This window comes from Xenopus tropicalis, chromosome 7 (assembly GCF_000004195.4).
Source record: "Xenopus tropicalis strain Nigerian chromosome 7, UCB_Xtro_10.0, whole genome shotgun sequence".
Lineage (NCBI taxonomy): Eukaryota > Metazoa > Chordata > Amphibia > Anura > Pipidae > Xenopus > Xenopus tropicalis.
Window position 1 is genome coordinate 92,420,503 of NC_030683.2, and position 27,185 is coordinate 92,447,687.

The 27,185-nt window shown below is 38.9% G+C and overlaps 1 protein-coding gene and 1 long non-coding RNA gene across 2 annotated transcripts in view; both read left to right on the forward strand.

Annotated features, from left to right (window-relative positions):
* Window positions 1-1,749: 1,749 nt before the first annotated feature.
* ssu72 (SSU72 homolog, RNA polymerase II CTD phosphatase) overlaps window positions 1,750-27,185 on the forward strand; it is a 30,584-nt gene continuing 5,148 nt past the window's right edge. The window contains 2 exon segments of the mRNA NM_001016264.2: window positions 1,750-1,937; window positions 9,865-10,008. Of these exon segments, the coding sequence (NP_001016264.1) occupies window positions 1,858-1,937; window positions 9,865-10,008 (224 nt within the window). The 5' untranslated portion in view covers window positions 1,750-1,857.
* Window positions 16,390-23,744, forward strand: LOC116412087. The gene is made up of 2 exons (XR_004223541.1): window positions 16,390-20,944; window positions 23,401-23,744. It is a non-coding gene; the product is annotated as an uncharacterized LOC116412087 (long non-coding RNA).

Below are 27,185 nucleotides of genomic sequence, written 5' to 3' on the forward strand. Positions count from 1 at the left end.
ACTCTACTGCGCATGCGCCGGCTGGCGGATTTCGCCCGGAGAAGAGAGAGGAAGGAGGAAGCGCTTCCTACAGGTATCCTGGGCTGGTGCTTTTTTCTCCTAACAGGGGCACCAGCCCAGGGTACAAGGTAAGCAATCTAAGTCACTTGGGGGTGCTTAACATTTTGGCTCAACCTTTCCTTCTCCTTTAAGTCAAATGTTCACTTAAACAAACCTACTGATGCTGCATGAATTGTAAAAAAAAGATTTAATTTTTCAGTCTGTAGTATAGAAAAACTTTTCTCTCCTTTTATTTTTACATCTGTATTTTACATATTTGCAATGGTAAGTCATACCATTGCAGCAAGAGCTATGCATATTGCACACATAGTAACTGAACTAGGCATTAATAAATGACACAGACTCAGATATTTAACATATTTCCCAAGTGTATATTTGTTATTGCTACAGAACTTACTACTTCTTATTCTGGTAAATCAGCTCTGTGACCAATAAATTTGGTTTGTAACCACTTATTTTCTTTCTTTTAACTATAGGGGCCATTTAAGACAACGGTAAGTGCAAAATAAAGACAAAAAGGAACACCAAGAGCCCCAATAGTGTAAAATGTTTTTACAAGGAGTAATGGTAGAGTAAACAAATTAATACTCACAAGCCAGGGTTACCAATTGGCAACCACTGTATAGGCAGGTGGGGAGATTATCCTGACCCACTCAGGAATAAGAAGTCGCTCTCTGTAGAAGGAAGAAAAATGGGGATGACACTCGGGGTGGACTCGGTATAATGATAAAACAAAACAGAGGCGCCAAAAGGATAAAATTAGCTAAAAACACTTAAAAACCCAATGGGTAATTCAGAGGAGGTAGTAATGAACTTACCTCCTCCAGGCAGACACCAACAAAAGTGGTAATTTTCAATAATAATTTATTCACAACAATATTGCAACGCGTTTCGCAGGCATTTCCTGCTTCATCAGGCAATGTAGAATAGGTGCAAAAAAACAACAATGTCTTTGTATAAACACACCAGGAGCCTCTGAGCCAGGCATTAATAAATGACACAGACTCACATATTTAACACATTTCCCAAGTGTATATTTGTTACTGCTACAGAACTTACTACTTCTTATTCTGGTAAATCAGCTCTGTGACCAATAAAATTGGTTTGTAACCACTTATTTTCTTTCTTTTAACTATAGGGGCCATTAAAGACACCGGTAGGTGTAAGTTCAGGATGGTTTAGGGGAGGCAGAAACCATGAGGTGTTCCAGGTTTAAAGCCTGCCAGGGCCTTATAGAACTGCGCAGAACCCTAGTTGTGAGGTAATGCAAGAAGCAGATGGCAACGAGGGCAGGGCATACAACGCCTAACTACTCCCATAGCGGAAAGAGTACGTGGGGTTAGTTGCATCATCCTAAGGAGAAGCCCTAGTGCCACAGACACAGAATATTTATAAAGATGTTTCCCAAATAAATATGTTATTGCGGCAGAACTCGCTGCTCCTTTTCTGGCGAAGACATAGTGTAACCACACACGTAAAACAACTCTTCCCCAGCCGCTTTCTTAAAGTAAAAAAATTACAGTGAACTTCCGGAAACCATTGCTCAACACATGGGCGGGGTTTAATTATTACGTGTGACGTCAGCGCGTAAGGAGCCTAATCTGCTGACGTTTGTTGTTCGCCCAGTTACTTCCCTGCTTGTCTTCCTCCGGCGCCATTTTAGTTACTGTGTAGGCAGGGAAAAGGCGGAAGAATCGCCATCAGATATCGAAGGTGTTCGTCTTAATACCCGTTTCGGCGTTTGTTGGCGTGACTAACATCACAAGAGGTTTGATAGGCGTAATAAAAGGCAATAGGATGCCGACTGCTCCGCTAAGGGTGGCTGTTGTGTGTTCCAGCAATCAAAATCGCAGCATGGAAGCGCATAATATTCTCAGGTAATGTTCAAAGAGGTGTGGACGCTAAACACGCCATCTGGCAATGGTTACTGCATGAACAAAAAAACCAAATCGAGTATTGGCAGTTGGGCAGGTTACTGGTATGTCTGCAGGGATATTTTAATGTGAACGTCATTTAATGTTAAATAGTGATGTCAGTGCTGGCAGTGGAGTGGTGACGTAATGTCTTACGGGGTTTGTTAGTGGCATCTGCGGTTTAATTAGAGGCTCCCTTTTCATTCTTTTTTTTTACTGTGCTCTAGACAGCAAGTTGCATCAAGACAATATTCTTGTGGTGTTTTTATATCTAGCTTCCTGTTCAGCTGCTCCCCAGTTTAGCCTTCAAGCAGCTGGGTGGTTTACCCTAGCAACAAGGGCAGTGAGTTTAGTGACAGGCTAAAATATACATAGGAACGGAATAGAAAACATTAGTAACTGACAGACTATATGAATAGGCCAGGGCCCAAGTAGAAACATGAGTGAAATAAAGTAACAATACAGTTGTAACGTCATGTGGTCAGTGACCCTCAACAACCAGAGCAAGTTTTCACCTGCAGTGTAGAAAGAGACAGGAGGACAGCAAACATTCAAACAAAACAGGACAATTAGTGAGTATTAGTGCCTTTCCAAAACATTATAAGCATCTTTTTGTAAAATAAAAATCTTCAATATTTACAGTTGTATGGATTTTGTATAAGATGCTGGATTAGTTGCTCATATTCCCAATGATGATTGACACTTTTCATGGGGAAATCTGTGGCCAGTTCAGCTGCATTAAGTGCCTCATTTGGCAGCTGATCAGATCTACCCAACCATGTTATTTGCTTAAATCCAAATGGGTACTAATTGGCATATGTTAGAGTGGGGGCACACTGGGGACACACAAACAGCTTAATTCTCTGCCTGCAAAAAAAAACGAAGTCATCTTACCTCTGCCCGAGATCAAAACATCAGCAGAAGAAAGTGAATGATCTTCTCAATGTGCCCCTGCCCTTAGTGTGTTCTCCAGTGGTGTGACAGGGCAGTCAGGAACATCCAAATTGGAAAAGAAACGGGGGAATTCACGTAAGGCCATGTTTATACCCTAGGAAATTTGTAAAGGAATTCTGTGCTACTATCTTACCTTTACGTACCAGTATATCTGTGTGAGGGGTGCCTGGGAAGTAAAGGTGAGAAAGTGCTGCGGTTCTTTTACTACAGCTATGGCGGGGATCCCCAACCTTTTATACCTGTGAGCCACATTCAAATGGAAAAGGATTTGGAGAGCAACACTAGCATGACAAAAGGTTCTGGGGGTCCAAATAAGAGCTATAATAGGCTATTTGGTAGCCCCTATGTGGAATGGCAGCCTATAGAAGGCTTTCTTTGGCAATTACACTGGGTTTTATGCAAACAAAACTTACCTCCAAGCCAGGAATTCAAAAATAAGCACCTACTTTGGGGCCCATGGGAGCAACATCCAAGGGGTTGGTGAGCAACGTGTTGCTCACGAACCACTGGTTGGGGATCACTGAGCTATGAGAATACCCTTAGTAATTAAATTAACTGGGGTGGGGTGCCTAATGTATTGTTCCCCCTCATTGAGTTCAGTGTTCCGTGTTCTTTAGGGCTGTGACACACAGGGATATTAGTCGCCGTGCTACAAATCTCCCTTGTTGTGGGTGACTAATCTCCCCGAAATGCCATCCCACTGGCGAGAATGTAAATCGCCCGTGGGATGGCATATGCGACACCACAAATCGCATGTCACCCGCGACGACAGATTTGTCGCCTGTCTAATCTCCCTGTGTGTCACAGCCCCTTAAGGTTGCCATACACAGCCCAAAAACTGGGTATCCTGTGAGTTGCCATATGCCTGTATTGATTTTTTTATTTTTTTTTTATTTGATTGTTCGGAACATACCTTTCAGCTGACTAATGCACAGATAATAACCTACCAAGATCGCAGTATTATCTGTTGAAACAGCCTCCTGGATTGCTTTTTTTGGCCAAGGTGGTCAAGTAGTGTGGCTCAAACTGCTCCACCAAATCATGGCATTTATGGCCAGCTTTTTACATATGCACGCTTAACATGCCAATTTTAGGTCACCTTGTGTGATGTCATTGTCCGAATGGATTAATTGTTATGCTAGGGTCCCCCACTGCTCCTCCAGTGAGTCACAGGCAGGTGGGCCTGACTCTCCCCTAGCTTTTAGGCTATTCATAGTCTGCATTGGGCTAGTTTGCTGACAGTCTGTGAAGTCAGACTGACTAATTGTCTGTCCAACTGATTAATTAGGTTGAATGGGTTCTGTTTCTCGTGTGGCAGTATTCTTAGCTGTTGATTTACACAAGAGTAAAATGGTCATAATTGCCAGCAAAATGTGTGATTCTCTTGCTTATTGGATTATCATCTGGTAGGGCTCACCCTCTGGAAAACAGATTTGGTTCTCTAATACATGTTAACAGTCCCAAGCTTGACCAAGGGGCAACCTTTATATCATTATATTCCCATCCCTCCAAGTTTGGGGGTATGGGTACTAGCTCAGTTTTTCCCAGTGTAGTGGGCCCTGCGGTAAAATGATATATATGATATAAATGACTGTGGAGTTGTGCAAGTTATGTGTAATTCTTAGTTCACTTATGGTTTTAGGTGATATACAGGCAGCATAGGGCAGGCAGAGTATGGCACACACAGGCATTGTAGGGCAGGCAGAGTTCCCAAAGTCACTGGTAGCAGTTCGGTAAATATAATCTTGGCCAGCCCTTCAGTTAATTAATTAAATTAATTAAATTGCCTTTCTTACAGTCCCTTGCTGTAGTAACTGCTCATTAATGCTTACTGGCCTGCTGCCTAAGTTTGTATCTGTTATAGCGCCACAGCTAGGGCCACTCGTTGAACATCTGGAATGTAAATGCATACGTGGAGATTCTAATGTGACTTGGTGTATGAGATTCTGCATTCATATAAGAACAGCTTTATTCATTTAGTGGCTGTGCTAATATAATAACTTATATAATAAGTGCTTTATTTCTAATGCATTATTTGATTGGGTCTTTTATTTCATGAGACATTTTAATTTGATTCACTTATCTCTAAAGGCAATACAGGTATGTTACTTGTTATTTAAAAAGCTCGGGACCTAAGGTTTTCTGGATAAGGTGTCTTTTGGTAATCCAGATCTCCATAATAATAGATAATTTAAACCATACTAAAAAAACATTGAAAAACAAAATAAACCCAATATGATTGTTTTGCCTCCAATAAGGATTAATTACATCAAGTACAAGGTACTGTTTTATTATTATAGAAAAGGGAAATCGTTTTTAAAATTTTGAATTATATTTTTTAAAATGGACTCTGAGAGATGGCTTCCCATAATTTGGAGCTTTCTGGATAACAGATGTCATACTGGTATTCTTACTCATACCCTGGTTTCCAGATATTTTAAAGCACCTATAAAGCACCTATAAAGCACTTATACCCTGGTTTCCAGATATTTTAAAGCACCTACAACTAAATGCCTTCTATCCAGATTTTCTCCAGCCGAAGGCTTATTTTATGAAGTTTAAAGCATTAAATCATTTTTTTTTTACAGGGGATATCAACACTTCCTTTTTTGCACAACGGATGAAAATATAATCCTGACTAACTTTACAATATAACTTATAGGGCATTTCTCCTTATTTTTATCCTATAGTTATTACTATTCAGTATACATTACAAATAATTCAATCTCCCTGACATTCCATCCCACTGGCAAGAATGTATATCGCCGGTGGAATGGTATACGCATCGCTTCGGTCACCTAAAGTTGCCTTGCAAGTAAACTTCGGAAAACTGAAGCAACGTGTATGCTATCCGCGATTTACTTTATTGCCGGTGGCATGGCATGTCTGGGTGATCTCAGGCGACTAATCCACCATCCATAGTTGTAATATTGGTTTGTAGGCGCCAGTACATTGTGCCTGAGTCTGAGCTTTCAGAAGCACTATACCATTGACCTGATTTCAGATAAGCTATTGTTTATCCTACTCCCATGTAAGTAAAGCAGTGATCCCCAACCAGTGGCTCATGAGCAACATGTTGCTCGCCAACCCTTTGGATGTTGCTTCCAGTGACCTCAAAGCAGGTGCTTATTTTTTAATTGCTGGTTAGGGGGCAAGCTTTGATTACATAAAACCAGGTGCAATTGCCAAACAGAACCTTCTGTAGGCTTCCAGTTAACATAGGGGCTATCAAATAGCCAATTATAGCTCTCATTGGCACCTCCAGGAGCTTTTTTGATGCTTGTGTTGCTCTCCAAAACTTTTTCCATTTGAATGTGGCTCATGGGTATTAAAGGTTGGGGATCCCTGAACTAAAGGATTCATGATTTGAACTTTGCATTTGTTTCCGTTTGAGTGCTATTCTCATATCTACCACTAAGTAGTCATTGGGGGAACATTTTTAGCAATACAGGTGTCGGGTAGCTTCTGTCTTGCTACCTTCCCATTGTTCTGCTGATTGGCTGCTGGGGGAAGTAATATCACTCCAACTTGCAGTAAAGAGTGACTGAAGTTTATAAAAGCAGAAGTCATATGGCTGTGGGCACCTGGGAAAGTAAGAACATATAAAAATCCATTTAAAAAACAAAATTAAAAATTCAATAATGTCTTGATGCTGAACATACAAGTATAAATGGACATTAACACTTGTCATAAAATAACAATCCACAGTGGAGGAGGCATGTGGATTTTGGGTATGTTTTAATATGACATTATAAACATTTTCCACGTATGAGTAATGGGTGATATTTCTGCAGTGAGCACCAACCATTTGTTTTTTTTGGTATGTTACTACCATTAATGTGGGTAAGTTCTCATTGCGTGGGTGTAGCTTAAAAAGGGAGTGGTGAAAACTGGCTTCCATTATCCGCCAGGAAAATTCCAGCCCTTTGTACCACAGAAGTTGTGCAGCAAAGATTTAGGCAATAATTACAGGTGGAGACACACAGCACAGAAACCTTTAGAAATACAGCTGACACACTGCAAGTTGTTATATGCTTGTATCGGTAATCACTTTCCTGGAACAAGACTTAAGCGGCTTCAGCAGTAACAAAGCAGACCAAGGACCCAGAAGCCTCAGCCATGGTCGGACTGGGGGTTGCAGGGTCCGCCGGGGCTTCCGCCCCAGGGACACTGCAGGTGCCCCTGCAGGGTCCCCCACCCAACGTCCTCCCCGAGCGCGCATAAATTTAACGCATCAGGGGAGGAACAGTCAGCAGGGGGAGCGCCAACAAGGGTCGGGTCTGGACCACCGGTATTTTTCCCGCTGTCCCAGCGGCCCAGTCTGACCCTGGCCTCAGCCATTTAGTGTACAGACTTCCCAGCCTGTCTGATTTGTTCCCCAAACTCTACGTTACTGCTATAGGTGGGATTATCTTTGTGCTGGTAATTTATCTACCTCCCAAGAAGCAGGAAGTTAATGTCATAGTTGTGTAAAAGAGTTCATGCTTCATGTAAGCACCAAAGAAACAAATCTAGTGAGAATAAAATTTCAAGGTTTATTTAAACATGTTTGAAAATAGTGTTGCATTTCATGAGTTTAGTCATTGACTTAATATTGCAATCACCGTTGCTGATATTGTGTATGTAGTCCAGGGGATAAAATATGTCCCATTGGGGCTCACTTTTTGGCTATAAACGGAAAGGGGCTTGATTCAAACAAAGATCATAGAGGATCTCCAAGTACAATAGAAGCTTGCTTCCTAATACTGTTGATGTGATACAGTTGTCTACTATATGTAGTTAGAAATGCAACTTTTTTATTACCCATAAGTTGCATAAGTTCTTGCAGACTTTACACCCATTAACATACCACACTGGCAGCACAGCAATACTAAATTTGTGAATTCCAACCAAGTGTTCTTTGTTCACTATTAGATTTGTAGTGAACACTTTGTTCATATATATCACAAAGTTTTGCTGCGCTGCCAGGTCCTTTGAATTCTTTTTATGATGTCTCCATGCTCATATGCAGCATTTTTTTGTGCAGTAGAATTTTCTCTGCAGCTAGCTTCTCAGCACTTGCCTTTGTATTATTTGCATGTGCTTCTGCCGTCTTATAAGTGTTTAGGGTTACTGTTATTTGGCCACAAGGGAAATTCAAAGCAAGAAAGTATGTTCAGAAAACGGTTTAAATAAATAAACTGCTTCTTGGAATTGTAATTGACTAAAAACAACATTGCTGAAGGGTTTTGTTGTGTGCTCAATTTCATGATACTGAGAAGTTTCTAAACTTATACAGAAAAGCATAATACAGGTATGGGGTCCCTTAAACAAAAACCCATTGTCCAGAAAGCTCTGAATTAATGGAAGGCCATCTTCTACAGAGTCCACATTTATCAAATAATTTACATTTGTAAAACATTTTCTCTAATTTCAATTTTCTCTAATAATAAAGCGATACCTTGTACTTAATCCTAAGATTTATATCCTTATTGAAGGCACAAAAACCCTATTGGGTTTATTTAAGGTTTAAATTATTTTTAGTAGGCAATGTATGGTCAACCAAATTACGGAAAGATCCCATATTTGGAGATTGCTAGGTCCAGAGCATTTTAGAAAATAGGTTTTCATACTTGTACTTGAAGTTGTTGCTAGCAGAGGTGGGTCTACAAGCTGAAGGATCATGGGGTTTACTTACATTTTGCGTGTCGCTTCCTTTTATACTTTCACATGAGTTTACATCTGGGTAATTCTGTTACCCACTATTACTAATTGAAAACATCTTGACTGATCAGTGTAAAACCATATACTGTATATACTCGAGTATAAGCCTAGTTTTTCAGCACCCAAAATGTGCTGAAAAAGTCACCCTTGGATTATACTCGAGTCTGGTGCCATGGGTCCCTCCAGACTAGCACTCTCTGTCCTTTGTGTGCAAATTAGGTCACCCACAACCAGACCGTCCAGTGCCCTGGCCCTCTCCCAAATTCATCTTCATCTACCATACTCACCTGTCCCATTCTGCACTAGACATTGCACTTTATATTCTATATAAACTATACATAGTTTTGAAGGATTGTAACTCTTTGTGTTTTAACTTGGTTGCTGATTGAGCTAGTTTACTGTATTTCTTTTAAATAAATATTTAAAAACATATACAGGTATAGGACCCATTATCCAGAATGCTCAGGACCAAGGGTATTCCGGATAAGGGGTCTTTCCGTAATTTGGATCTCAAAACCTTAAGTCTACTAAAAAATCAATAAAACATTAATTAAACCCAATAGGATTGTTTTGCATCCAATAAGGATTATTTATATCTTAATTGGGATCCATTACAAGGTACGGTTTTATTTCTACATAGAAAAAGGAAATCAGTTTTAAAATTCTGAATTATTTCCTTATAATGGAGTCTATGGGAGGCAGGCTTTTCCGTAATTCGGAGCTTTCTGGATAACGGGTTTCCGGATAAGGGGTCCGATACCTGTACCCCACTGATTGCCTCATTTAATGTAATTTTATGGGTATTTATTTCGACTATTGAAACTTGGCAGTAGCTGCTGCATTTCCCATCCCAGGCTTATACTCGAGTCAATAAGTTTTTCCAGTTTTCTTAGGTAAAATTAGGTACCTCGGCTTATACTCGAGTATATACACGGTACTTTTAATTTTATTTATTTTTTACTTATCACTGTATACCATACACACACAACACATGCTCTGTTGGAATTTATACTGGGTTTGTAACATGAAGTACAGTGGTTGTACCTACCTAACCATTCAGTAGGTTAATTGACTCCAGGGATGTGTAATCTGTGCCATAAATAAAGGATCAGAACAATGTTTATTTTTGTAATGGGTTTTTATTTTATACTTTTATATGTATAACATGCATAATGTTTATGCATTGACCTTTTTAAAATAAATTTACAGATTTTTTTTCCCTTTTGTTTTTCAGTAAAAGATCATTCAATGTACGATCATTTGGAACAGGAACTCATGTCAAACTTCCAGGACCAGCTCCAGACAAGCCAAATGTTTATGATTTCAAAACCACATATGAACAGATGTACAACGATCTACTTAAGAAAGATAAAGAACTGTATCCCAGTGGAATGCATTTTATTAAAATCAAAAAGGTTTCAACTTTAAAAGGTGTAACGTTCTAGATTGCACATGCAGCTCAAATCTTAACGTTCTTATCTCATAGGCAGTGTTAGTTCCTTTGTGGGCATTGTTCTCTGACCAGTTGTCATTGCTGAATAATGCATTTGCTAAAGGGGAGCTGCATTATGCAAACTAGATTTTTAAAAAGTTTATTTTTAGATGAAAATATTTTTAGCTGATTTTTAATGGTTTTATATTATTCTCTAGAGCTACCCTTTTTCACTCTGCAACAAAACAATTATTTTTTTTTTTTTTACACATCTGTATAAGCAAGTGTCTGCCCTGTAAAGGGTTTATGTTTATATTTCAGACCCTGAAGCAATGTGGTATTAAGTAACAACCCAAAAGGGTTGACACGAGCCGTCACAGGAGTTAATCCCTGATCTTTTTTATTGTTTTCTTGGCATTCCTTCATTTTTGTTGTTAGTATAATCAGTTAATATAAATCAGTTTGGTGAACTGTTTACCTGTGCCTAATAAGAGGGCCTTCCAACTGGATGCCGGTGCAGATGTAATCTGTGTTTTTTTTTTTTTTAATTTTTTTTTTATTTATTTTTAAGAACCCTCAGCTTTAAATTTTTAAATATTAAAAGTCATGCTAGGGACAGCAGCAGCAGCAGTAATAGTAGTAGAACATCTGTCATTTGTGGGAGAGTTTTTTTTTTAATTAATGGTAAGTATGTATTTAGTACTTCACCTAAACATTTATTTTGGTTGTCCATAGTTTTATAACACCGATTTTATGTTGTGCACTTTGCATAACTGTTATGTTCTCTTTATAATTCTGCTATTATCTGGGTGAGCAGTTTTCTAGAAATGACTTACTTAATGGGGGGAAAATGGGGGTTATGTACAAAAAAAGTGCATTAACACTATCTTAAATGATACTATTATTTTATATATTTTTTACACAGCCATACATTAAGGTCCTTAGACCGATTCGGCAGCTAATTGGCCCGTGTATGGGCACTACCGGCAGGCCTTCCCGACCGATATATGGCCTGAAATTGCCCAGATATTGATTGGGCAGGTTAAAAAATCTAGTCGGATTGGGGACCACATCGGCTCGTTGATGTGGCCCCCGAACCGACTGCCCCATTGCCGCCAATATAATTCGATCGTTTGGCCCCAGGGCCCACCCGTAGGTGTGGATATCGGGTGAAGATCTGCTCGCTTGCCGATCTCGCCAAGCGAGCGAATCTTCACGTGTGTGGGGGACCTTTATTCCTTTGATTGAGAGGAATCCTCTAAAGGCAACCTAAGTGAGAGGAGAGCGTAGAAAGGAGCAAAGGCAGTATAGGCATAGTTTTGTTTAAACAGCCGGAATGATCAAATCCTTAATTCATCATGTGCGGATGCACCATGCACTGGTTGCTGAAATTTTCAATGCTTTCAAACCAACTAATACCGATAGTACATGGATGTCAGCAGGCCACCATACATGTACATTACAGTTTCACACAGTAATATTAGTATATATTTAGTTGGCTTAAGCACTCATATAGTAGTACTCATATAATAGTACTCATCAATTTTACATTCGTTTGTTTTAAAGGTACTTTTTTACTTATCCTTTAAAGCAAAAAATGTTACTTATTTATAATTACCTGTTTGGAGGTGGGTTACTTAAATCACTGGGTCCTGTCTGGTACTCTTTGGCTTCCGATGTTTTTACGTTTTTCAGTGCAGCATCCATACCCACCCTGTTAGTGGAAAAGGTAAAGAGGTAAAGTTTTTGCAAAAGAAACTGTTCTGAAAGCTTAGCCAATAAAGGTATCACCTTTACACAACTTTTGTTCTTCATTTCAAACATTTTTGCCTATAACTGTAAAAGAGCAGAACAGAAACATTGTTCAAAAGAGTACCTTGAACATTTTTTTTTTCAGTTAATGTATCTTCGAAAGCAGTATTGATAACTTTGCCTCCATGGAGTACCTGTAGTTAATAGTTTCAGGCAAATAGTTAATAGGCAAATAAAATATATATGTTGAACAGGTCATACGGATATATATTTTTTGCAGAGACACATTGTGCATATGGACATCCATGGGCCCATATGACATCCCATATATGGTGTGCACACTTCTGCAGAATCCTACCATAAAATAGTTTCATTTTATCCATTGCATGAACCCAATCTCTGGGATAAGCACTCTTGCAGAAATTGGCAGCAAAGGGTGAACAGGCATGTAACTTAAGCTGGCCATACACGCACTGGTATAATCCGTTTCATATATTTTTCGGACATGTGGGCTCCAAATTATCACCCTGATAATTTTCGTACCATGATGATCGGATAGGTTTGGAAATTTTGGTCAGATCATAAAATCTTTGCGTGTATTGTGTATCTGACGATATCCTTGGGGGACCTACAATTTATTTCCGGGACATCACATGTTGTCTGCGAACTATACTTACTACAGTTGCTTTTTTAGTTTCTTATATGATGTCATGCATAGTACTGGCAGCAGATTTAACTCCTATTGGCTGTGTCTCCTGTCAGACTGACATATGCTTCCTATGCCTGTGACTGAGTGCTGCAAATCTAACAACCGTATGTTAGATTTGTGATATGCTGAGTCTGTTTGCCTATGCCATTGGTACAATAGGAAAAAAGTAAGCGCAAAGCCTGGATGTGATGATGTTAGCATATAGTAAGTTCTCAGTGTGTCCAGATCAAAATAGGCCACTCCCATCCCTTCAGAAAACTGATCAGAGAAGGAGACAGAAGAACTGATTTAACAGGTATAAAAAGTAGCTTTACAGTGTCCGTTTTACTTTTTTATGGAAAATGATTTTTTTGCCATGCTGAAACAACCCCTTTAAAGGAGTAGTAACACCAAAATATGTGTGTTAAAGTAATTAAAATATAATGTACTGTTGCCCTGCCCTGGTAAAAGTTGTAAGTTTGCTTTAGAAACACTAATATAGTTTATATATTAGGTGGGCAAATCAGTGAAAGATCCACTCATTGGAAGACCTCGCCAACCAACTGGATCTTAATGTGTATGGCCACCTTTACATCTCAGATAAGCTCTGTAGAATACCATGGTGTTTTACAGTGCTTATGTTATCTGCTGTGTAACCTGTGCCATTTGGCCCTATTTCAGTTTGAATGACTGCCTCATGGCTACACAGCAGCTTTGTTTATATAAACTATAGAAGTGTTTTTGAGGCAAACACGACTTTTAACCGTGCAGGGCAACAGTTCATAATATTTTAATTACTTTGATATTTTAATTTTTTGGTATTAATGTCCCTTTTTATTCAGTTTGGGTACTATGGAAGTTGAGTGACTTATCGGGGCTTGGCATGCACAGTAGTCATCAATGATGTTTTTACCTTTTACTAAAGACTGGTGACTGGGAGCTTTAGCAGTTAACTCTTTCATTCTGTCTATTGCCATCTAACATGTATGGTATAGATAAGAGCTGACTGAGCGCATTAGAGGCCAGTTAGGTGGTGAACACTGAAGTGCCAGTGAGTAGGTTGAAGAGGTCCTCCAGCCAGAAAAATGATTTTTTTTTTTTTTTAATTTATTTATATATTTTGCATAATGAAAGGGAATTTAATTTTAACCAACTTTTTAATGCACATTAATAAAAACATTTCTGTAGTTTTAAAGTTATTTGTAAATGTAATTGCAATTGAAAACTATTTAAATTTTATTTGTTTTCTGGGTCTTACATTGCCTTAAAAGACCTAGAAGAGCCATGACTAAGAGATTAGTCAGCTATGACAAATCTTCATTACCGGTGGCGACTAATCTCCTTCAAGTACTTTCCCACCAGCTAAAATGCAAATCGCTGCTGGGAAACATACTGACACGGCTACTTTACAAAGTAGCCTGAAGTTTTCTCGAGAGGCAGCTTCACAAAGTGGCCTTGCCTCATGTTTTCCCCCTGGTGGGAAGGAAACAAGGGACATTTAGATGCCTGTGGTAGACAAGATTTATTGTAGGCAATTAAACATCCCTTGTGTTATCACCCTTAATCAGCTTTAAACAGCTCACTTGCAACATTGTTTCAGGAGTGCAAAAATGGTAAACAGACTGATACTGCTTTTAATAGCAATTACATTTACACAACTGTTAAAATTAATACACAGTATATTGCAAAATCACTTAAAAGCTAAAGAGAATGTAATTAAGTGACCGACCCCTTTAAAGTGGTGGTGCTTTTGGCAAAGTATTTGTTTTAGGTTATTGATCAGTGGCATTCTAATTTATATTGATCCAAGACCGCCTTTGTTGTTCAGTATTTGGCTAGGGAGCCCACTTACCAAATTACTAGGTTGCAGAATTATGAAAATATTGTGTGAGCCATTTTTATATGGCAATAAATATGAAATCCAGTTTTGGACCCCTAAACATGTTTGTCAAAATAAATGTTGCTGTTGTTCACCTTGTTCATTTGACAGCTCTACTTGAGGAAGAGATTTTAAGAAGTGGCATAACTACCGAGGGTGCAAGGGGGGGCCCTTAGGACTCAATGCGTACGTCAGCATAAAGATAACAAGTACAGTGGGTGTGCCTTCTGAGAGAGGGGGCTGGGCCTATTGCGAGTTAGTTACCCCACTGGTTTAAGAAATGTCTCATACGTAGATAGTAGGTTATAGATATTATCTAGCCACTCTCAGTAGATCTAAAATTTCCATTTATAATCAAAATGGTATAACAAAGCTGTAAAAAATAAATGGAGAAGTTTGATGTGTCAATTCCAGATTTTACTCCATTATTTTAAGTTCTGGCTGAACTTTAGCAGGACTTGTATTCTAGATTGGAATATAGTATACTGTCATTGTTGGGTGTTGTCTGTTAGGCTTGCATGTCAGCATAGGTATTACTTTTACTGATATCAGTTCTGCAAGATATTGTATGGGTAAGGGTATGGTTTCTTTATAGAAATGGTGGCAGCTTCAGAGTCATGGATGTTATGAAAGTGAGCATAACAATTTGTTATTGTTTTGTATGTATTTCTGCAAGGCTTTTAAATGTGTGTCCTGGTTGAAATGACATTTTTAATTCTATGTAGTTTTTATTGTCAAAAGCATTGTTCACATTAATTGGCGGTCGTTTTGAAATACAGTAGCTTTACTTTCCCTAATACTTTGAAAATACTGTAAGACTTTAATTGGTATCTGCTTGTTTGTGTGCAGTTAGCGAAGGTTTCGGTAAATCTTGCTCCAGTAACTATAGATGATAAAGTATTTTGCAGAAAAGCAAAAGAAAAATGGATGCTACGTTTAAATCCCAGCTAGTGAGCAGAATTTTTCACAAACTTTAGCTGCAAAAAAAAAAAAAAAATCCATAGACTCTCGTGCTCCCCGCGTATGTACACATACCCCATAAAAGCACCACACTTCCGCATTCGCAGACTTAGACACGGTCCACCAACTTGTCGGGGGATCAACTGGTGGACCGCGATCAACGCTTTGGCCACCCCTGCTCTAGCGTATTGTGCACTGAAAAAAAAGTCACCACAGACTGGGTAAAAAGTTGCTTTTTTTAGATTTTCAGCAAAATGTAACTGGACAGATTCGCCCATCACAAATCCCAGAATTTTTCATTTAGTTTAAATATATGGAAATTTACGTGACATTTCAGACAGCGACTTTGAAGTGGAGACTTTATTGGACTGTGACCAAAGCTCTGTTAACCTCACCTTTTAGTGCCTGCATTGTTCACACCTCATTCTCAGACTGTAAGACCCCACATTGTTCACCTATTCACACCTCAGACTGTAGGAGCAGTGCCAGCATTGTGTCACTGTATGTACTGCCTGCCCTATGCTGCTTGTGTGAATGGCGCACACACAGCATAGGGCAGACAGAGTATGGCACATGCAGGCAGCATAGGGCAGGCAGAGTATGGCACATGCAGGCAGCATAGGGCAGGCAGAGTATGGCACATGCAGGCAGCATAGGGCAGGCAGAGTATGGCACATGCAGGCAGCATAGGGCAGGCAGAATAGGGCAGGCAGAGTATGGCACATGCAGGCAGCATAGGGCAGGCAGAGTATGGCACACACGGGCAGCATAGGTCAGGCAGAGTATGGCACACACACGGCATAGGTCAGGCAGAGTATAGCACACACACGGCATAGGTCAGGCAGAGTATGGCACACACACACAGCATAGGTCAGGCAGAGTATGGCAGACACGGCATAGGTCAGGCAGAGTATGATGTCGACACATGGCATAGGTTAGGCAGAGTATGGCACAAACATACGGCATAGGTCAGGCAGAGAATGTCACATAGGGTGAGCAGGGAGAGTATGGCACACAAAGGCAGAGTATGGTTCATATCACACTTCATTCACATATGAATGAAGGGTGATATCCCTACAGTGAGCTCCAACCATTTGGGTTTTTCCTGTGCTACCACCGTTAATGTGGGTATGGTCTTAAAAGCTCTTGTGATAACATGGGTGTGGTTTAAAAAAAGGGGTTGGTCAAAACTGTCTTTCATTATCAGCTCTCCACCTTGTAGGCCACAGAAGTTGGACAGCACTGTCCTAGAGGAAGCTTTCTGTCAGTAACATACTGTCTATGACACAATGTAGTGTGCTGTGATAGAACATAATGAGAGGAAAGCTTCCTTTCACCTTCTCAAGTATTAGCCAGTTAGATGTGCCATAGGCATGACCTCTCCATTTGCGGACATTCGAAATTGCTTTGATTATCCATGAGAGGAATGTGGCGATATAAATAATTTTGACACTGCCTAGACTTCATTATAGTTGTTTGGTTGAAGTTGCAAGAGCAGTTCAGAGCTACTGTTGTGTTTGGATTTGACTGCGATTGTTTTGTATCTTAGTATCTTTTGTTCTGTGGGTTGAGCCATTAAGAGCTGAAATAAAGGATTACTACTTAAAGATTAAGCTACTCTGAAGCAGCATAAAATAGCATGAGTATAGTTCCTGTATGGTTACAATAGGATCGTTGTTTTGATTTTCTTCATTCTTATGTTTTGTTTTTTTTATAGCACCAGCAAGTCACACAGTGCTTTGCAGTAATATAGCAATCGGGTCTTGCAATAACATAGTTACATAATAACATGGGATCAGAGGGAGCTGCTTGAAGAGCTTACAATATGAAATATAGATTTGATTACCTGTTTTATGGCTCTCCATCTAGCAGGGAGCTATATTTTCTGGGGGTTCATTGTGCTCTGGCCACAACACTATATTCTGTTTCAGTGATAGAAACTTGACTGAGATTGTGTTAAACCCACTAAAAATTATTGCAAGAATAAACTGATGGGCAGTCACAGACTGTGCTGTTCACTCTTTATAAAAATAATTTTGTGCATTAAAAGTTTTCACTTCCTAATTAAAGCGTTTTGAATAGGTGAAACCAAATAATACAAAAGCAGATTTATAAAATTAAAACGTATTGTTCCATTGCCCTTTACTTAAATAACTAAAAAAAAAAAACCCTTAAGAACTGGCAGCCAGAACACTAACAGGAGCTTTAATCATTTAAATTCATAGGAACATTTGAACTGATAAAAAAAAAGCTGAATTTGTTGAAATGTGCAGTTCTCTCCTCCAAGTGATCAATGAAATTCCATCAATAAATGCAATTATATATCACGGTGTGTCCCCTCCATACTCTTTATCCAGGCACTTATATCCCACTGCAATGGCATACTCTCACTAATCATGGTACAATTTCCAGGCTTATATGGTATTGCAGATGTATTGTGCATATAGGACTGTGTTTTCTGCTCACTTCCAAAACTTTCCGCAGCACCTCCAAGCTGTAGAAAATATGGCACCAATTTGTGAACTAGTGTGCGTTCTGCTGTGGAATGCAATCCAGGAACAATGCATCATTTATGATCTTCATCTCTCAGGCATGCCTTTCGTTCCTCGGGACTTTATCAATTAGACTCTGTTAAAGGGTAAGATTCTCACAAACACTTACACTCTTACAGGGACACACCAACTATCATAAACGCATTCATCACTTAAATCAACACATCATAAATCATAACAAGTCATACACCACATAGTTAAATCTATAGGGCGATAAACACTATTCTCATAATATTTCCAATTATTACATTTGTAAAAACTGTGACAATTCAAATTTGCTGTTTAAACTTTTAGGGTATAACCTTCAAACTAAAAATCCATTGCTGTTCTTTACACCGTAACAATTACTTTATACCCCCCCTTTGCGTACCCAATCTGTAGCAATAAACTTCTATTGATTTTATAAATAGGATGAATCTCCCTTTGCTCCTAGATCCCCTTATATTACTTAAATGCTCTCCTATTCTAATAGTATGGATAGTTTTACCTATGTATTGAAAATTGCATGTACACTGTTAATTGGCAATTCAAACAGTGTTTTATGAAATAACTTTTGGAATCCCCCAAGATTTACAGACTTTAAACTTTATCCTCAAAGAGGATATCCCGTGCTTCTTTAAAATATTGAACATTTTCCAACTATCCCCACTATATTTTGTTACTATACGAGGACATTTTGCTATTATTAATTACCTTTTCTTTTTTCTTGATTTTTTTTTTTTTTTTTTAGATCTCCTTATTTTATATCCTTATCTTCCAGATGACCCTTTTCTAGAAATCTCTCTTTTAGGGTGATGGCACATGGGAAGATTTTTTGCCCACGGTGAAATCTGTGTTACCTCAGGTGACAAATTTTCCAAAAATGGTTACCCACTGGCAATAATGATCACTGGTGGGAAAACATAAGCGTAGTTTTCCAAATTTACCTCGAGAGGTATCTTTAGGCAACTTCAAAAAGCCGAACTGACTATGTTGTCAATGTTTTCCCACCGGCAATTTACATTATTGCCAATGGAAAAGCATTTATGACCGATTTGTAGCCCGTGGTAGCGTAGATTTAACCGTGGCTGACAAATCTCCCCAGGTATCCACCCACATTTTTAAAATGGGTAGCAGTGTGAATGATCCAATCTAAATTAAATACCAGATCTTTAAAAAAAAAAAAAAAAAAAAACTACTTCTCCCTGTTTGCAGTGGAAGTCAATAAAATGTTCCTATTGTTAGGGTTCCAATACCTAAAACTCCTCTACCAAAAAATGTAAACCCCTCCAACTAGAAGAAATATCTTCTATGTACCGCTTCTAAAATATTATATGGAGGCAGTACATATTCAATCCAAAAAAATATATGCTTCCAAATGGTCCATAAATAGTCCATAACTCAGAGCGAAGATGAAGATTTCTTTCCTATGGGTCTGCCTATAATAAACACCCAACATGGATTTAAATAGAATGATTTATATAAAAAAAAGATAATGTCCTTGTCTAAAAAAAAATGTTTTTAATGGCTTAACTATATTCACCACATCTATACAAAAACACATCCAGTGTCACAAAAACACATTCGAGGTCCCTTGTGTCTCACGACTCTGTACAACTACAGTACAACTAAAGGTGCTAAAAAGGGAGCCCACTCTAGAAATGAGAGGATGTTTGGAAAGATTATTTGGACCTTTTGTGAGGTGGTAAAAAAAAATAGTGATAACAGGTGATTTATTAAATCAAATACATTCTTGTTGATTATGTGCCCTCTCTAACGTCAAACAATCCAAATATTTTTTCTGTTTGAACTTTTCAATGATATTTAATAAAAATGATTAATCTCAATAATCCAAGTACCTCCCCAATATATATAGTTCTCTTTCTTGAATTATAGTTTTTTTAGGGCAATTCTTTTTCCTCTGACCAATCTTTAAATATCTGAAATCCCTTTTCATCAATTTATTAAGCAAATTCATATGTTTGCCCCCAGCATCAGAAAGGTTAAAATTTGGAGGGAGGTTTAAAGTCACTTTGACCTTCTTTAGGTTGATGGCCTACGGGAAGATTATTTGGCTGCAGTTAATCCCTGCTACCGTGGGCGACTAATCTCGAAATGCCTTTCCACCAGCAACAACGTTACTTTGCATGACTTTGGAACATGAAGCAACACGTTTGCCTTTCCACCGGCAATTCACTTTATTGCCAGTGGAAAGGCATTTTAGGGAGGCAGAGATTAACTGTGAGTGACTAATCTTCCCGTGGGCCATTACTCTATTTAATTGAATCACTTTTTTTTTTTTCTTTTTTGTCTTTGATCTTATTTGAAAAATATTTCTCTAAAGTAAAGATGCACCGAACCCACCCTGACGGATTCTGCTGAATCCCGAACCAAATCCTAATTAGCATATGATAATTAGGATCGGCAAGGGGCAAAAGTTACCGCACGCGGTGAAAATAACCCCCCTAAAATGTAACCCTTTCTGAATGCTAATTAGCATATGCTAATTATGATTTGATCCGCCTGGGATCATGGATTCGCCCGAAACCGAATCCCAAACTAAATCCGGGATTCGGTGCATCCCTACTCTAAAGCTAATCGTCTAATATGTTTCTGTATATTTGTGAATACACCAAAAACATCTACCACTTTCTTAGGCGCAAATTGTAATCCTTTTCCGAAGAGTGAAATCTCATCACCAGACAATTTTTTTGAGAGATTAAAAACTCCCCTTTGACCTATATCTCCTATTTTCAATTTTTTGAGGGAGTCAGAAAAATGTTAACTCCTTAAATGTGTGCGAGAAGGCGACAATGAGTGCTAAAACTTGTTTCCTGTGCAAATTTTCAGTTCAGTCATCAGCAATAGGAGAAAAGCATAGAAACAAAATCTTTCTACTTGATGGGGGGTAGCAGTGTGTATACACATTTTGAATATTTGCAGTTCTTGTTTTTATAATGAAAGCAGAAAACCAGGAGTCTCCAGAAGTACCTTGTCTAACCTGCCAACAGAAATAAAACAGTATTAATATCTGCCAGAGATCTTCAAGGATTCATGAATTGATATCCCAAGGTAGGAGTCTTTGGATTGTCACATACACATTATGCATGTACTTTCTACTTTCCATATTATGTAAACGTTGCCTATAAAGACATTGCACAGTGTAACACACTTGAAATATATGGAATGTAACATTTTGTGTTGAAGCAGTGTGTACTTTTTTGAGAAGGCTGCTTTTACAGCTTTATGGAATTCTTATTAAAATATAGTTTTAACTTTAAGGTGTATGTTTGTTAAATTAGACTGCAGCAAATAAACTTTTCTGTTTGCTTGGACCATATTGTGTTCAAATCTTTTGGATCAGATATTAAATTATAATGGGAGGATTAAGGTATGAAATCGGTGTGATGTACAAAAGGCATTGGCCAACTTGCTGGCCTCTAGCATTAGAAGGGGAGCTGTAAGGGCAAGGGCACATGGGGTGGGCTGTCGGCCTGTGGATTCATTGCTTTTCGGTGCAGACACAGCTAGAACATTTCTAGAGCGTATGGGCAGATTGTCAACCTGCACTTATCCGCAAGCTGACAGTCCACCCCATGTGCCCTTGCCCTAAGATGCAGTTCACCAATAGTGTAGGAAAATAAAATATTTACATATAGAAATAATAAATCAGTTACACAGTTTACCTTTATCCTCCCATGATTTGATTGCAGTCTTATTAATGAACTGTTGATTTTATTGTACTAAGTCTGTTTATTGTGCTGAGCCAATAAAGTGCCTCTCACTGGCTAGTTTCATGTTGCCTTTTGTACATAAATAACCTTCTGTCTTTGTCACTAAACCTGTTCAAAGCCTAGTGAGGTCACTATGCAATCTGCAAAGTTAAGTGTATACATATTAAAGTCCTCAGAATCTCCTCATTCTTGACCTGTACTTGGTGGGATGATTTCAGTGTTTCTATACTCTAGTTCAAGTAAGTCCTACCCTACAGTGGCATTTAACATGAGCTAACTCACTGGGCAGATGGGTACTGATCAATGCCACCTTGCCATATCTCATAGCTATTGTGTGTCGATTTTTTTTTTTTTTTTAGGATTTCCATAAAATGGAAGCATTTCACCAAAATTTACATTTCTACTAAAAAATAGTGTTTTTTTGGGTTTTTTTTCAGAATAATGACTGGTAATACTGACATCCTGAAAATAGAGATTGTTTCTCTGTTTCATCGTGGTGCAGGTCTAGTGCATTGGGCTGGTAAATGCCGGCCATATATATTCCCCAGTCAGGGCCATCATCAACACTCTCCATCACAAATTTGTATCATTTATATGTCCTGTAATAATACTTTTAGGGTGCATTTTACCCTTGGAACCGGGTAGCTGGTGAAATTCCAAACTAAGAGCTGTTTTTTATAATTTGCCCTTTTCTTCCAACTCTTTGCATTTTTTAAACGGGGGTCACTGACCCCAGCAGCAAAAAAAAAAACAATTGCTCTGTCTTACTGTTTTTGTTACTTTTTGTAACATTCTTTTCTATTCAGGTCCTTTCCTATTCATATACTAGTCTCTCACCCAAACCACTCCCTGGTTGCTAAGGTAACTTGGAACCTACCAACCAAATAGCTGCTGAAACTCCAAACTGGAGAGCTCCTGAACTGAAAATGAAATAACTAAAAAGCTACAAATAATTAAAAAAATGACCAACTGCAAATTGTCTCAGAAAATCACTCTCTACATCATACTAAGAGTTAACTGAAAGGTGAACAATCCTTTTAAATGCCCCACTAAGCCGACATGGTAAAATTCACACACTTTATGCCTGGTTCTTAAATCAATGAAACTTGCCCTGCTGTTTAGAAATTTCTCCCCGCACTGTAAACAATATATTAAAAATCTCTCGCTAAGAGAAAACGGAACTGCAAGAGCTCATAGATACAGGTTTACTCTGGAATAAAGGAGTAGCTCCCCTTCACAAAACATAGTACGCCGCATACATTCTCTTTGTTTCTTTGTTTTCCTTCTCTGATGATTCCCAGTAATAGGCCAGTAAGGCAGATTGGTAGTGTTAGTATAGAGCTGAGTGCTCAGCCTGTTCCAGGCCCTACTGAGCATGCTCAGGGAATCTAATAAAGTCGGTCACAGAGCACCTGTTACAATTCATAAATGAGCTGCTGCTATTTTTCTGATACTGCTAAAAATGACTATAATCCGATTATAAAAGTTTAGAAGATTAGTGACATAATTTACAGAGACTACGTGGATAAGAGGAAAACAAAACTTTGCCACCTAATCTTCTCATGTTTCACTGGGCTTGTGCTTGTCCCAACTTTGGCCTGTGGGTAACATGGAGTGATGATGGCTGTTTCACCATTTAACACAACTGAATGTTCATACACACTCAAACACTTCTCTGTGGACGCATACGTTAAAAAGCATAACTTCTATATGTCCTCCTTAGTCATTCTCCCTAACCTCACCTTGTTCCATGTCAAAATTATAGATTTTTTTGACTTTTCCTCTGTTTTTCAGAAAATCTGTGCAGTGGCCAGTATAAAGCTTGGCGATGCATGGCAAACCTCCCAAAACGAGTAGATATCTGACCGATTTGGCGACTCGGCACTAGATCATATATCAAGATCTGTTGGATGAGGACTGCTTTAATATGCTGATGTGGCCTTTTAGAGATTTTCAAACCTGTCTGAAAGATATCTCGCCGATATTGGTCAGACAGGCCCTCCCAGGGGCACCATATACAGCCCAATATAGCTGGAGGGGTTGGGGCAGCAGTTTTTATTTGTCAGCTTTTTACAGTAGAGGAAATGTAAATGACACACAAACGTGAGCATCTGAATAAAGTAATATGGAACTATGAAGCCAGTGATACCCTTATTAGTACATTGGATAGTTCAGACTGGAACCATTATTAGTAACAATTTAAACAGCAGTCCAGCCTTTGTAATGCTTACTGCTGAATTGAAGGGTCTACCTTTTTTAGTTGATGCTGCAATCAAAATATTTATTGTATTATGAACATAAGATATTTTGTGTGCAGCGCTAATCAGGCGCTATGCTATGGAACCGATGTTCCTCCCAGCAACACATTAAAGACATACTGCCAGCTACAAGCAAGTCTCCCTTTCTCTAATCTATAAAGAAATTATCTGCCAAAAGTTCATTTTTTTGCCTTTGGGTTGGACTGGTAGTTGCAGCTCTTTGCACTCATCATTCATGCAAGAAAGCCTGGAATGCAGGGCCAGAACTAGGGGTAGGGCATGTGCCAAGGGTATGCGAGTTATAGTGCACCAGGCACCTACCTACCTACCTACTCACCTTCCTCTAGTTTTGGCCTGTCTCCCAGATGCAGTGCATGAATTGCAGATAGTTGCAGGGGATAAGGGGTGGACAGGAGCTTGCCCTTGGGCTTCCTCTACGCAAGGCTGGCACTGCCGGTATGTAATGCCTGCCTATGACTCTGTATACAGGACTACATTACAGCTGGCAACACTGCCCTCTGGGCCTTGTCTGGATTTTTAATCCACCACTAAGTGCAGCAATTGCTCTGGGAAACTGCACATCTAAAGAAATTCATTTTTACAGACATTGACTTGAAGTAGTGATGCGCAAAATGCATTGAAGTCAATGTTTGTTTGTTTTTTTTTTTAGAACAAAAAATTGGTCAGTGTGCGTTTTTGCTGCATTCTTTTTCCCAAGGAAAATGCATTGAAGTCGGTGTGAATTTTTCTTTAAATGCATTGAAGTCAAAGGGAGTTTTCTCTCATTACAAATGTATTAAAGTTGGGCATTTTTTGCTGTCTTTTTTTTTTTTTTCTGCTGCGTTTTTCTTGCATTTTTGTGCGGAATTGGCCGATGGAGAAATACTGAATTCTACTGCAAATTCGTACCTGGTGAAAGAAATTATCGCTACCCTAGAGGTTAGAGTACTACAACTATGTTTGGGTGGCTCTGACTTCTATCACTTTATGAGGGATTATTCTCTGATCTTATTGCAGTAAAGCCTTTTCCCCTCCATAAGTATCCTAAAATACAATCAAGCATTTCCTAATGAACCATAGAGCCAAAAGCCATACAAAGCACTTGCTTGTGCTATGACTATTGTTAGAGTTACCATTACACAACCCAACAGGAATATTCTCTTATCAATAAATCAATACTCCCCCCCCCTCTCCCCCCTGGGCACTTCCATCGCTAAAACTGATTTGCTGCAGGAAAAAGGGTTTAATTGCGGTATCAAAAAAAAACAAAAAAAAAAAAACAGGGAGCTAAATGGCATCACAAACATTGTGCCGAGTTCCTGACTGCTGAGGGATGCAATTCCTTCGGCTCTCAGAATGGAGTGCAGAGTGTTGCACCTGTCTGTATATGCAGCACTGCTTGTGTCTGTGAGCACTGCATGCTAGAGTAGTGGGATGTGGTACAATCTTTCTTGTAGGTCATGCAGAAAGTGCAAGAAATGAGCCACAGGGAACACCGTGTTTCCCAGACCCGTGTATTGACTGCCTACTCAGTGTATAAGTTCTGGGCCCCATTGTTCCTTTGCCCTCTGCACCCTTCTAGGTGTGTATGTTTATAGGCTCTTTATGGGCTAACTGCTTAGCCAAATCCAGGCATAACTTGGTACAATTTACTTCCCAAATAATTCTAAAATGCTGCCTGTAATCGGCTGTATTTTCACGTGTGAATTCCTTATGTGGCCTTTATTGGCTAGGTGGCCCATCACGTGTGAAATTAGACTAAACCAACTCTGCCCACCTGTTGCTTGCTTGACTGCTGGCGAGTGCCTGCTTCCTTTTTATAGTTGTATTACTTTTCCATTAGCATCTTCTCCTTCAAACATTTTCTTCTTGGCAATTGAAACTAGAACTTATTGGTCTGCTGAAAGAATGTGTCTATGCTTAAAGGGGTTGTTCACCTTTGAGTTAACTGTTGGTCTCAGAATATTACTCTATGTTCATCATACTATTTGCAATTGGTTTTTATTTTTTATATTTTTGTTTTAATTATTTCACTTTTTGTTCAAACAAAAGGAATTCTGGGAATGAATTCCAAAACTCTTAAAAAAATCCCATTAACATGGGTTTATCCTATAGGCTACAGCTCACCCACTGGGTTTAAAGCTGAAGCCAGGATAATAGCTGATCAGATTCCCAACTACAGACTGGTTTCACCTTTCTTTGAGGCTCATCAGTGTAGTGCAGGGTTTTCTGATCAGCTTAGGTAGAGTCACCATGTGGTTCTACAAACAAATAAATAAGGTTGAGGAGACTGCCTCATACAGACAAAAGCAAACAAAATTAATTCTGGGAAAAAAATTCCATTTACATGGGTTTATCCTATGAACAACTCTCCAGTCTGGAATTTCAGCAGGTATCTGCTTAGCAACCAGGCAATAGTTTGAAAGAAAGACAGAAACATGGCTGGAGGAGGGCCTAAATAGAAAGATAAGTAACAAAAAGTAAAAATAATTGTAACCTCACAGACAAATCATTAAGGTTGAGGAGACTGCCTCATACAGATACAAGTAAACAAAAGGAATTCTGGGAATGAATTCCAAACTCCTAAAAAAAAAAATCCCATTTACAGAGCAATAGATTTTTGGCTGCTGGCATCCGTCACCCGTCGATTAGGAACTAAAGGAATGCAGCTGCTATTCACTTCCCATATGTAATAGGAACAACAGCTTTGGTCACCCTGTGTATGGCCACTTCTTTAGTATGCAACAGTTCGGCCCATGGGGCTAGCTCTCTTCATGGTAGTGTTAGTGGTAGCAGAACAATGCAGCCACATATCTTTACTCCCATACATGTCCGTGGCACAGGCTATAATGATGATTCTGGCTTGACATTACACCTCTTTATTTCCACTGTAGTGAATGCTTTTCATTTGTAACAAATTATTCCTTGCTGTACCTTGGATCCTTTATTGTACTCAAATAATAATTGGCTTTATTTATTTAATGACCTTTATTAGGGCGAAGACACACTGGGCTACTAGTAGCAGCTACTTTTTCAAGGCTACAAAACTCCAGAAAATCCCCTGCCATATAGACAATACTGAGAATTGCCACTGCTAAAACAGACATAGAGACAATTACAAGTAAATGATCAGCATTGTCTTTTTTTAGTAGCCATGACAAGTAGCTGATACTAGTAGCTCTGTGTGTCTTCACCCTTAGTCTTTTTAGTCTTCAGGATGAGCAACAGGTTACTTCCATATAGCTGAAAGTAAGCCATAGCCAGTGATTTATAATATTATTTGTGTGGCTGCTCTTATTTTAGGAAAGGGAAAACAGGCTT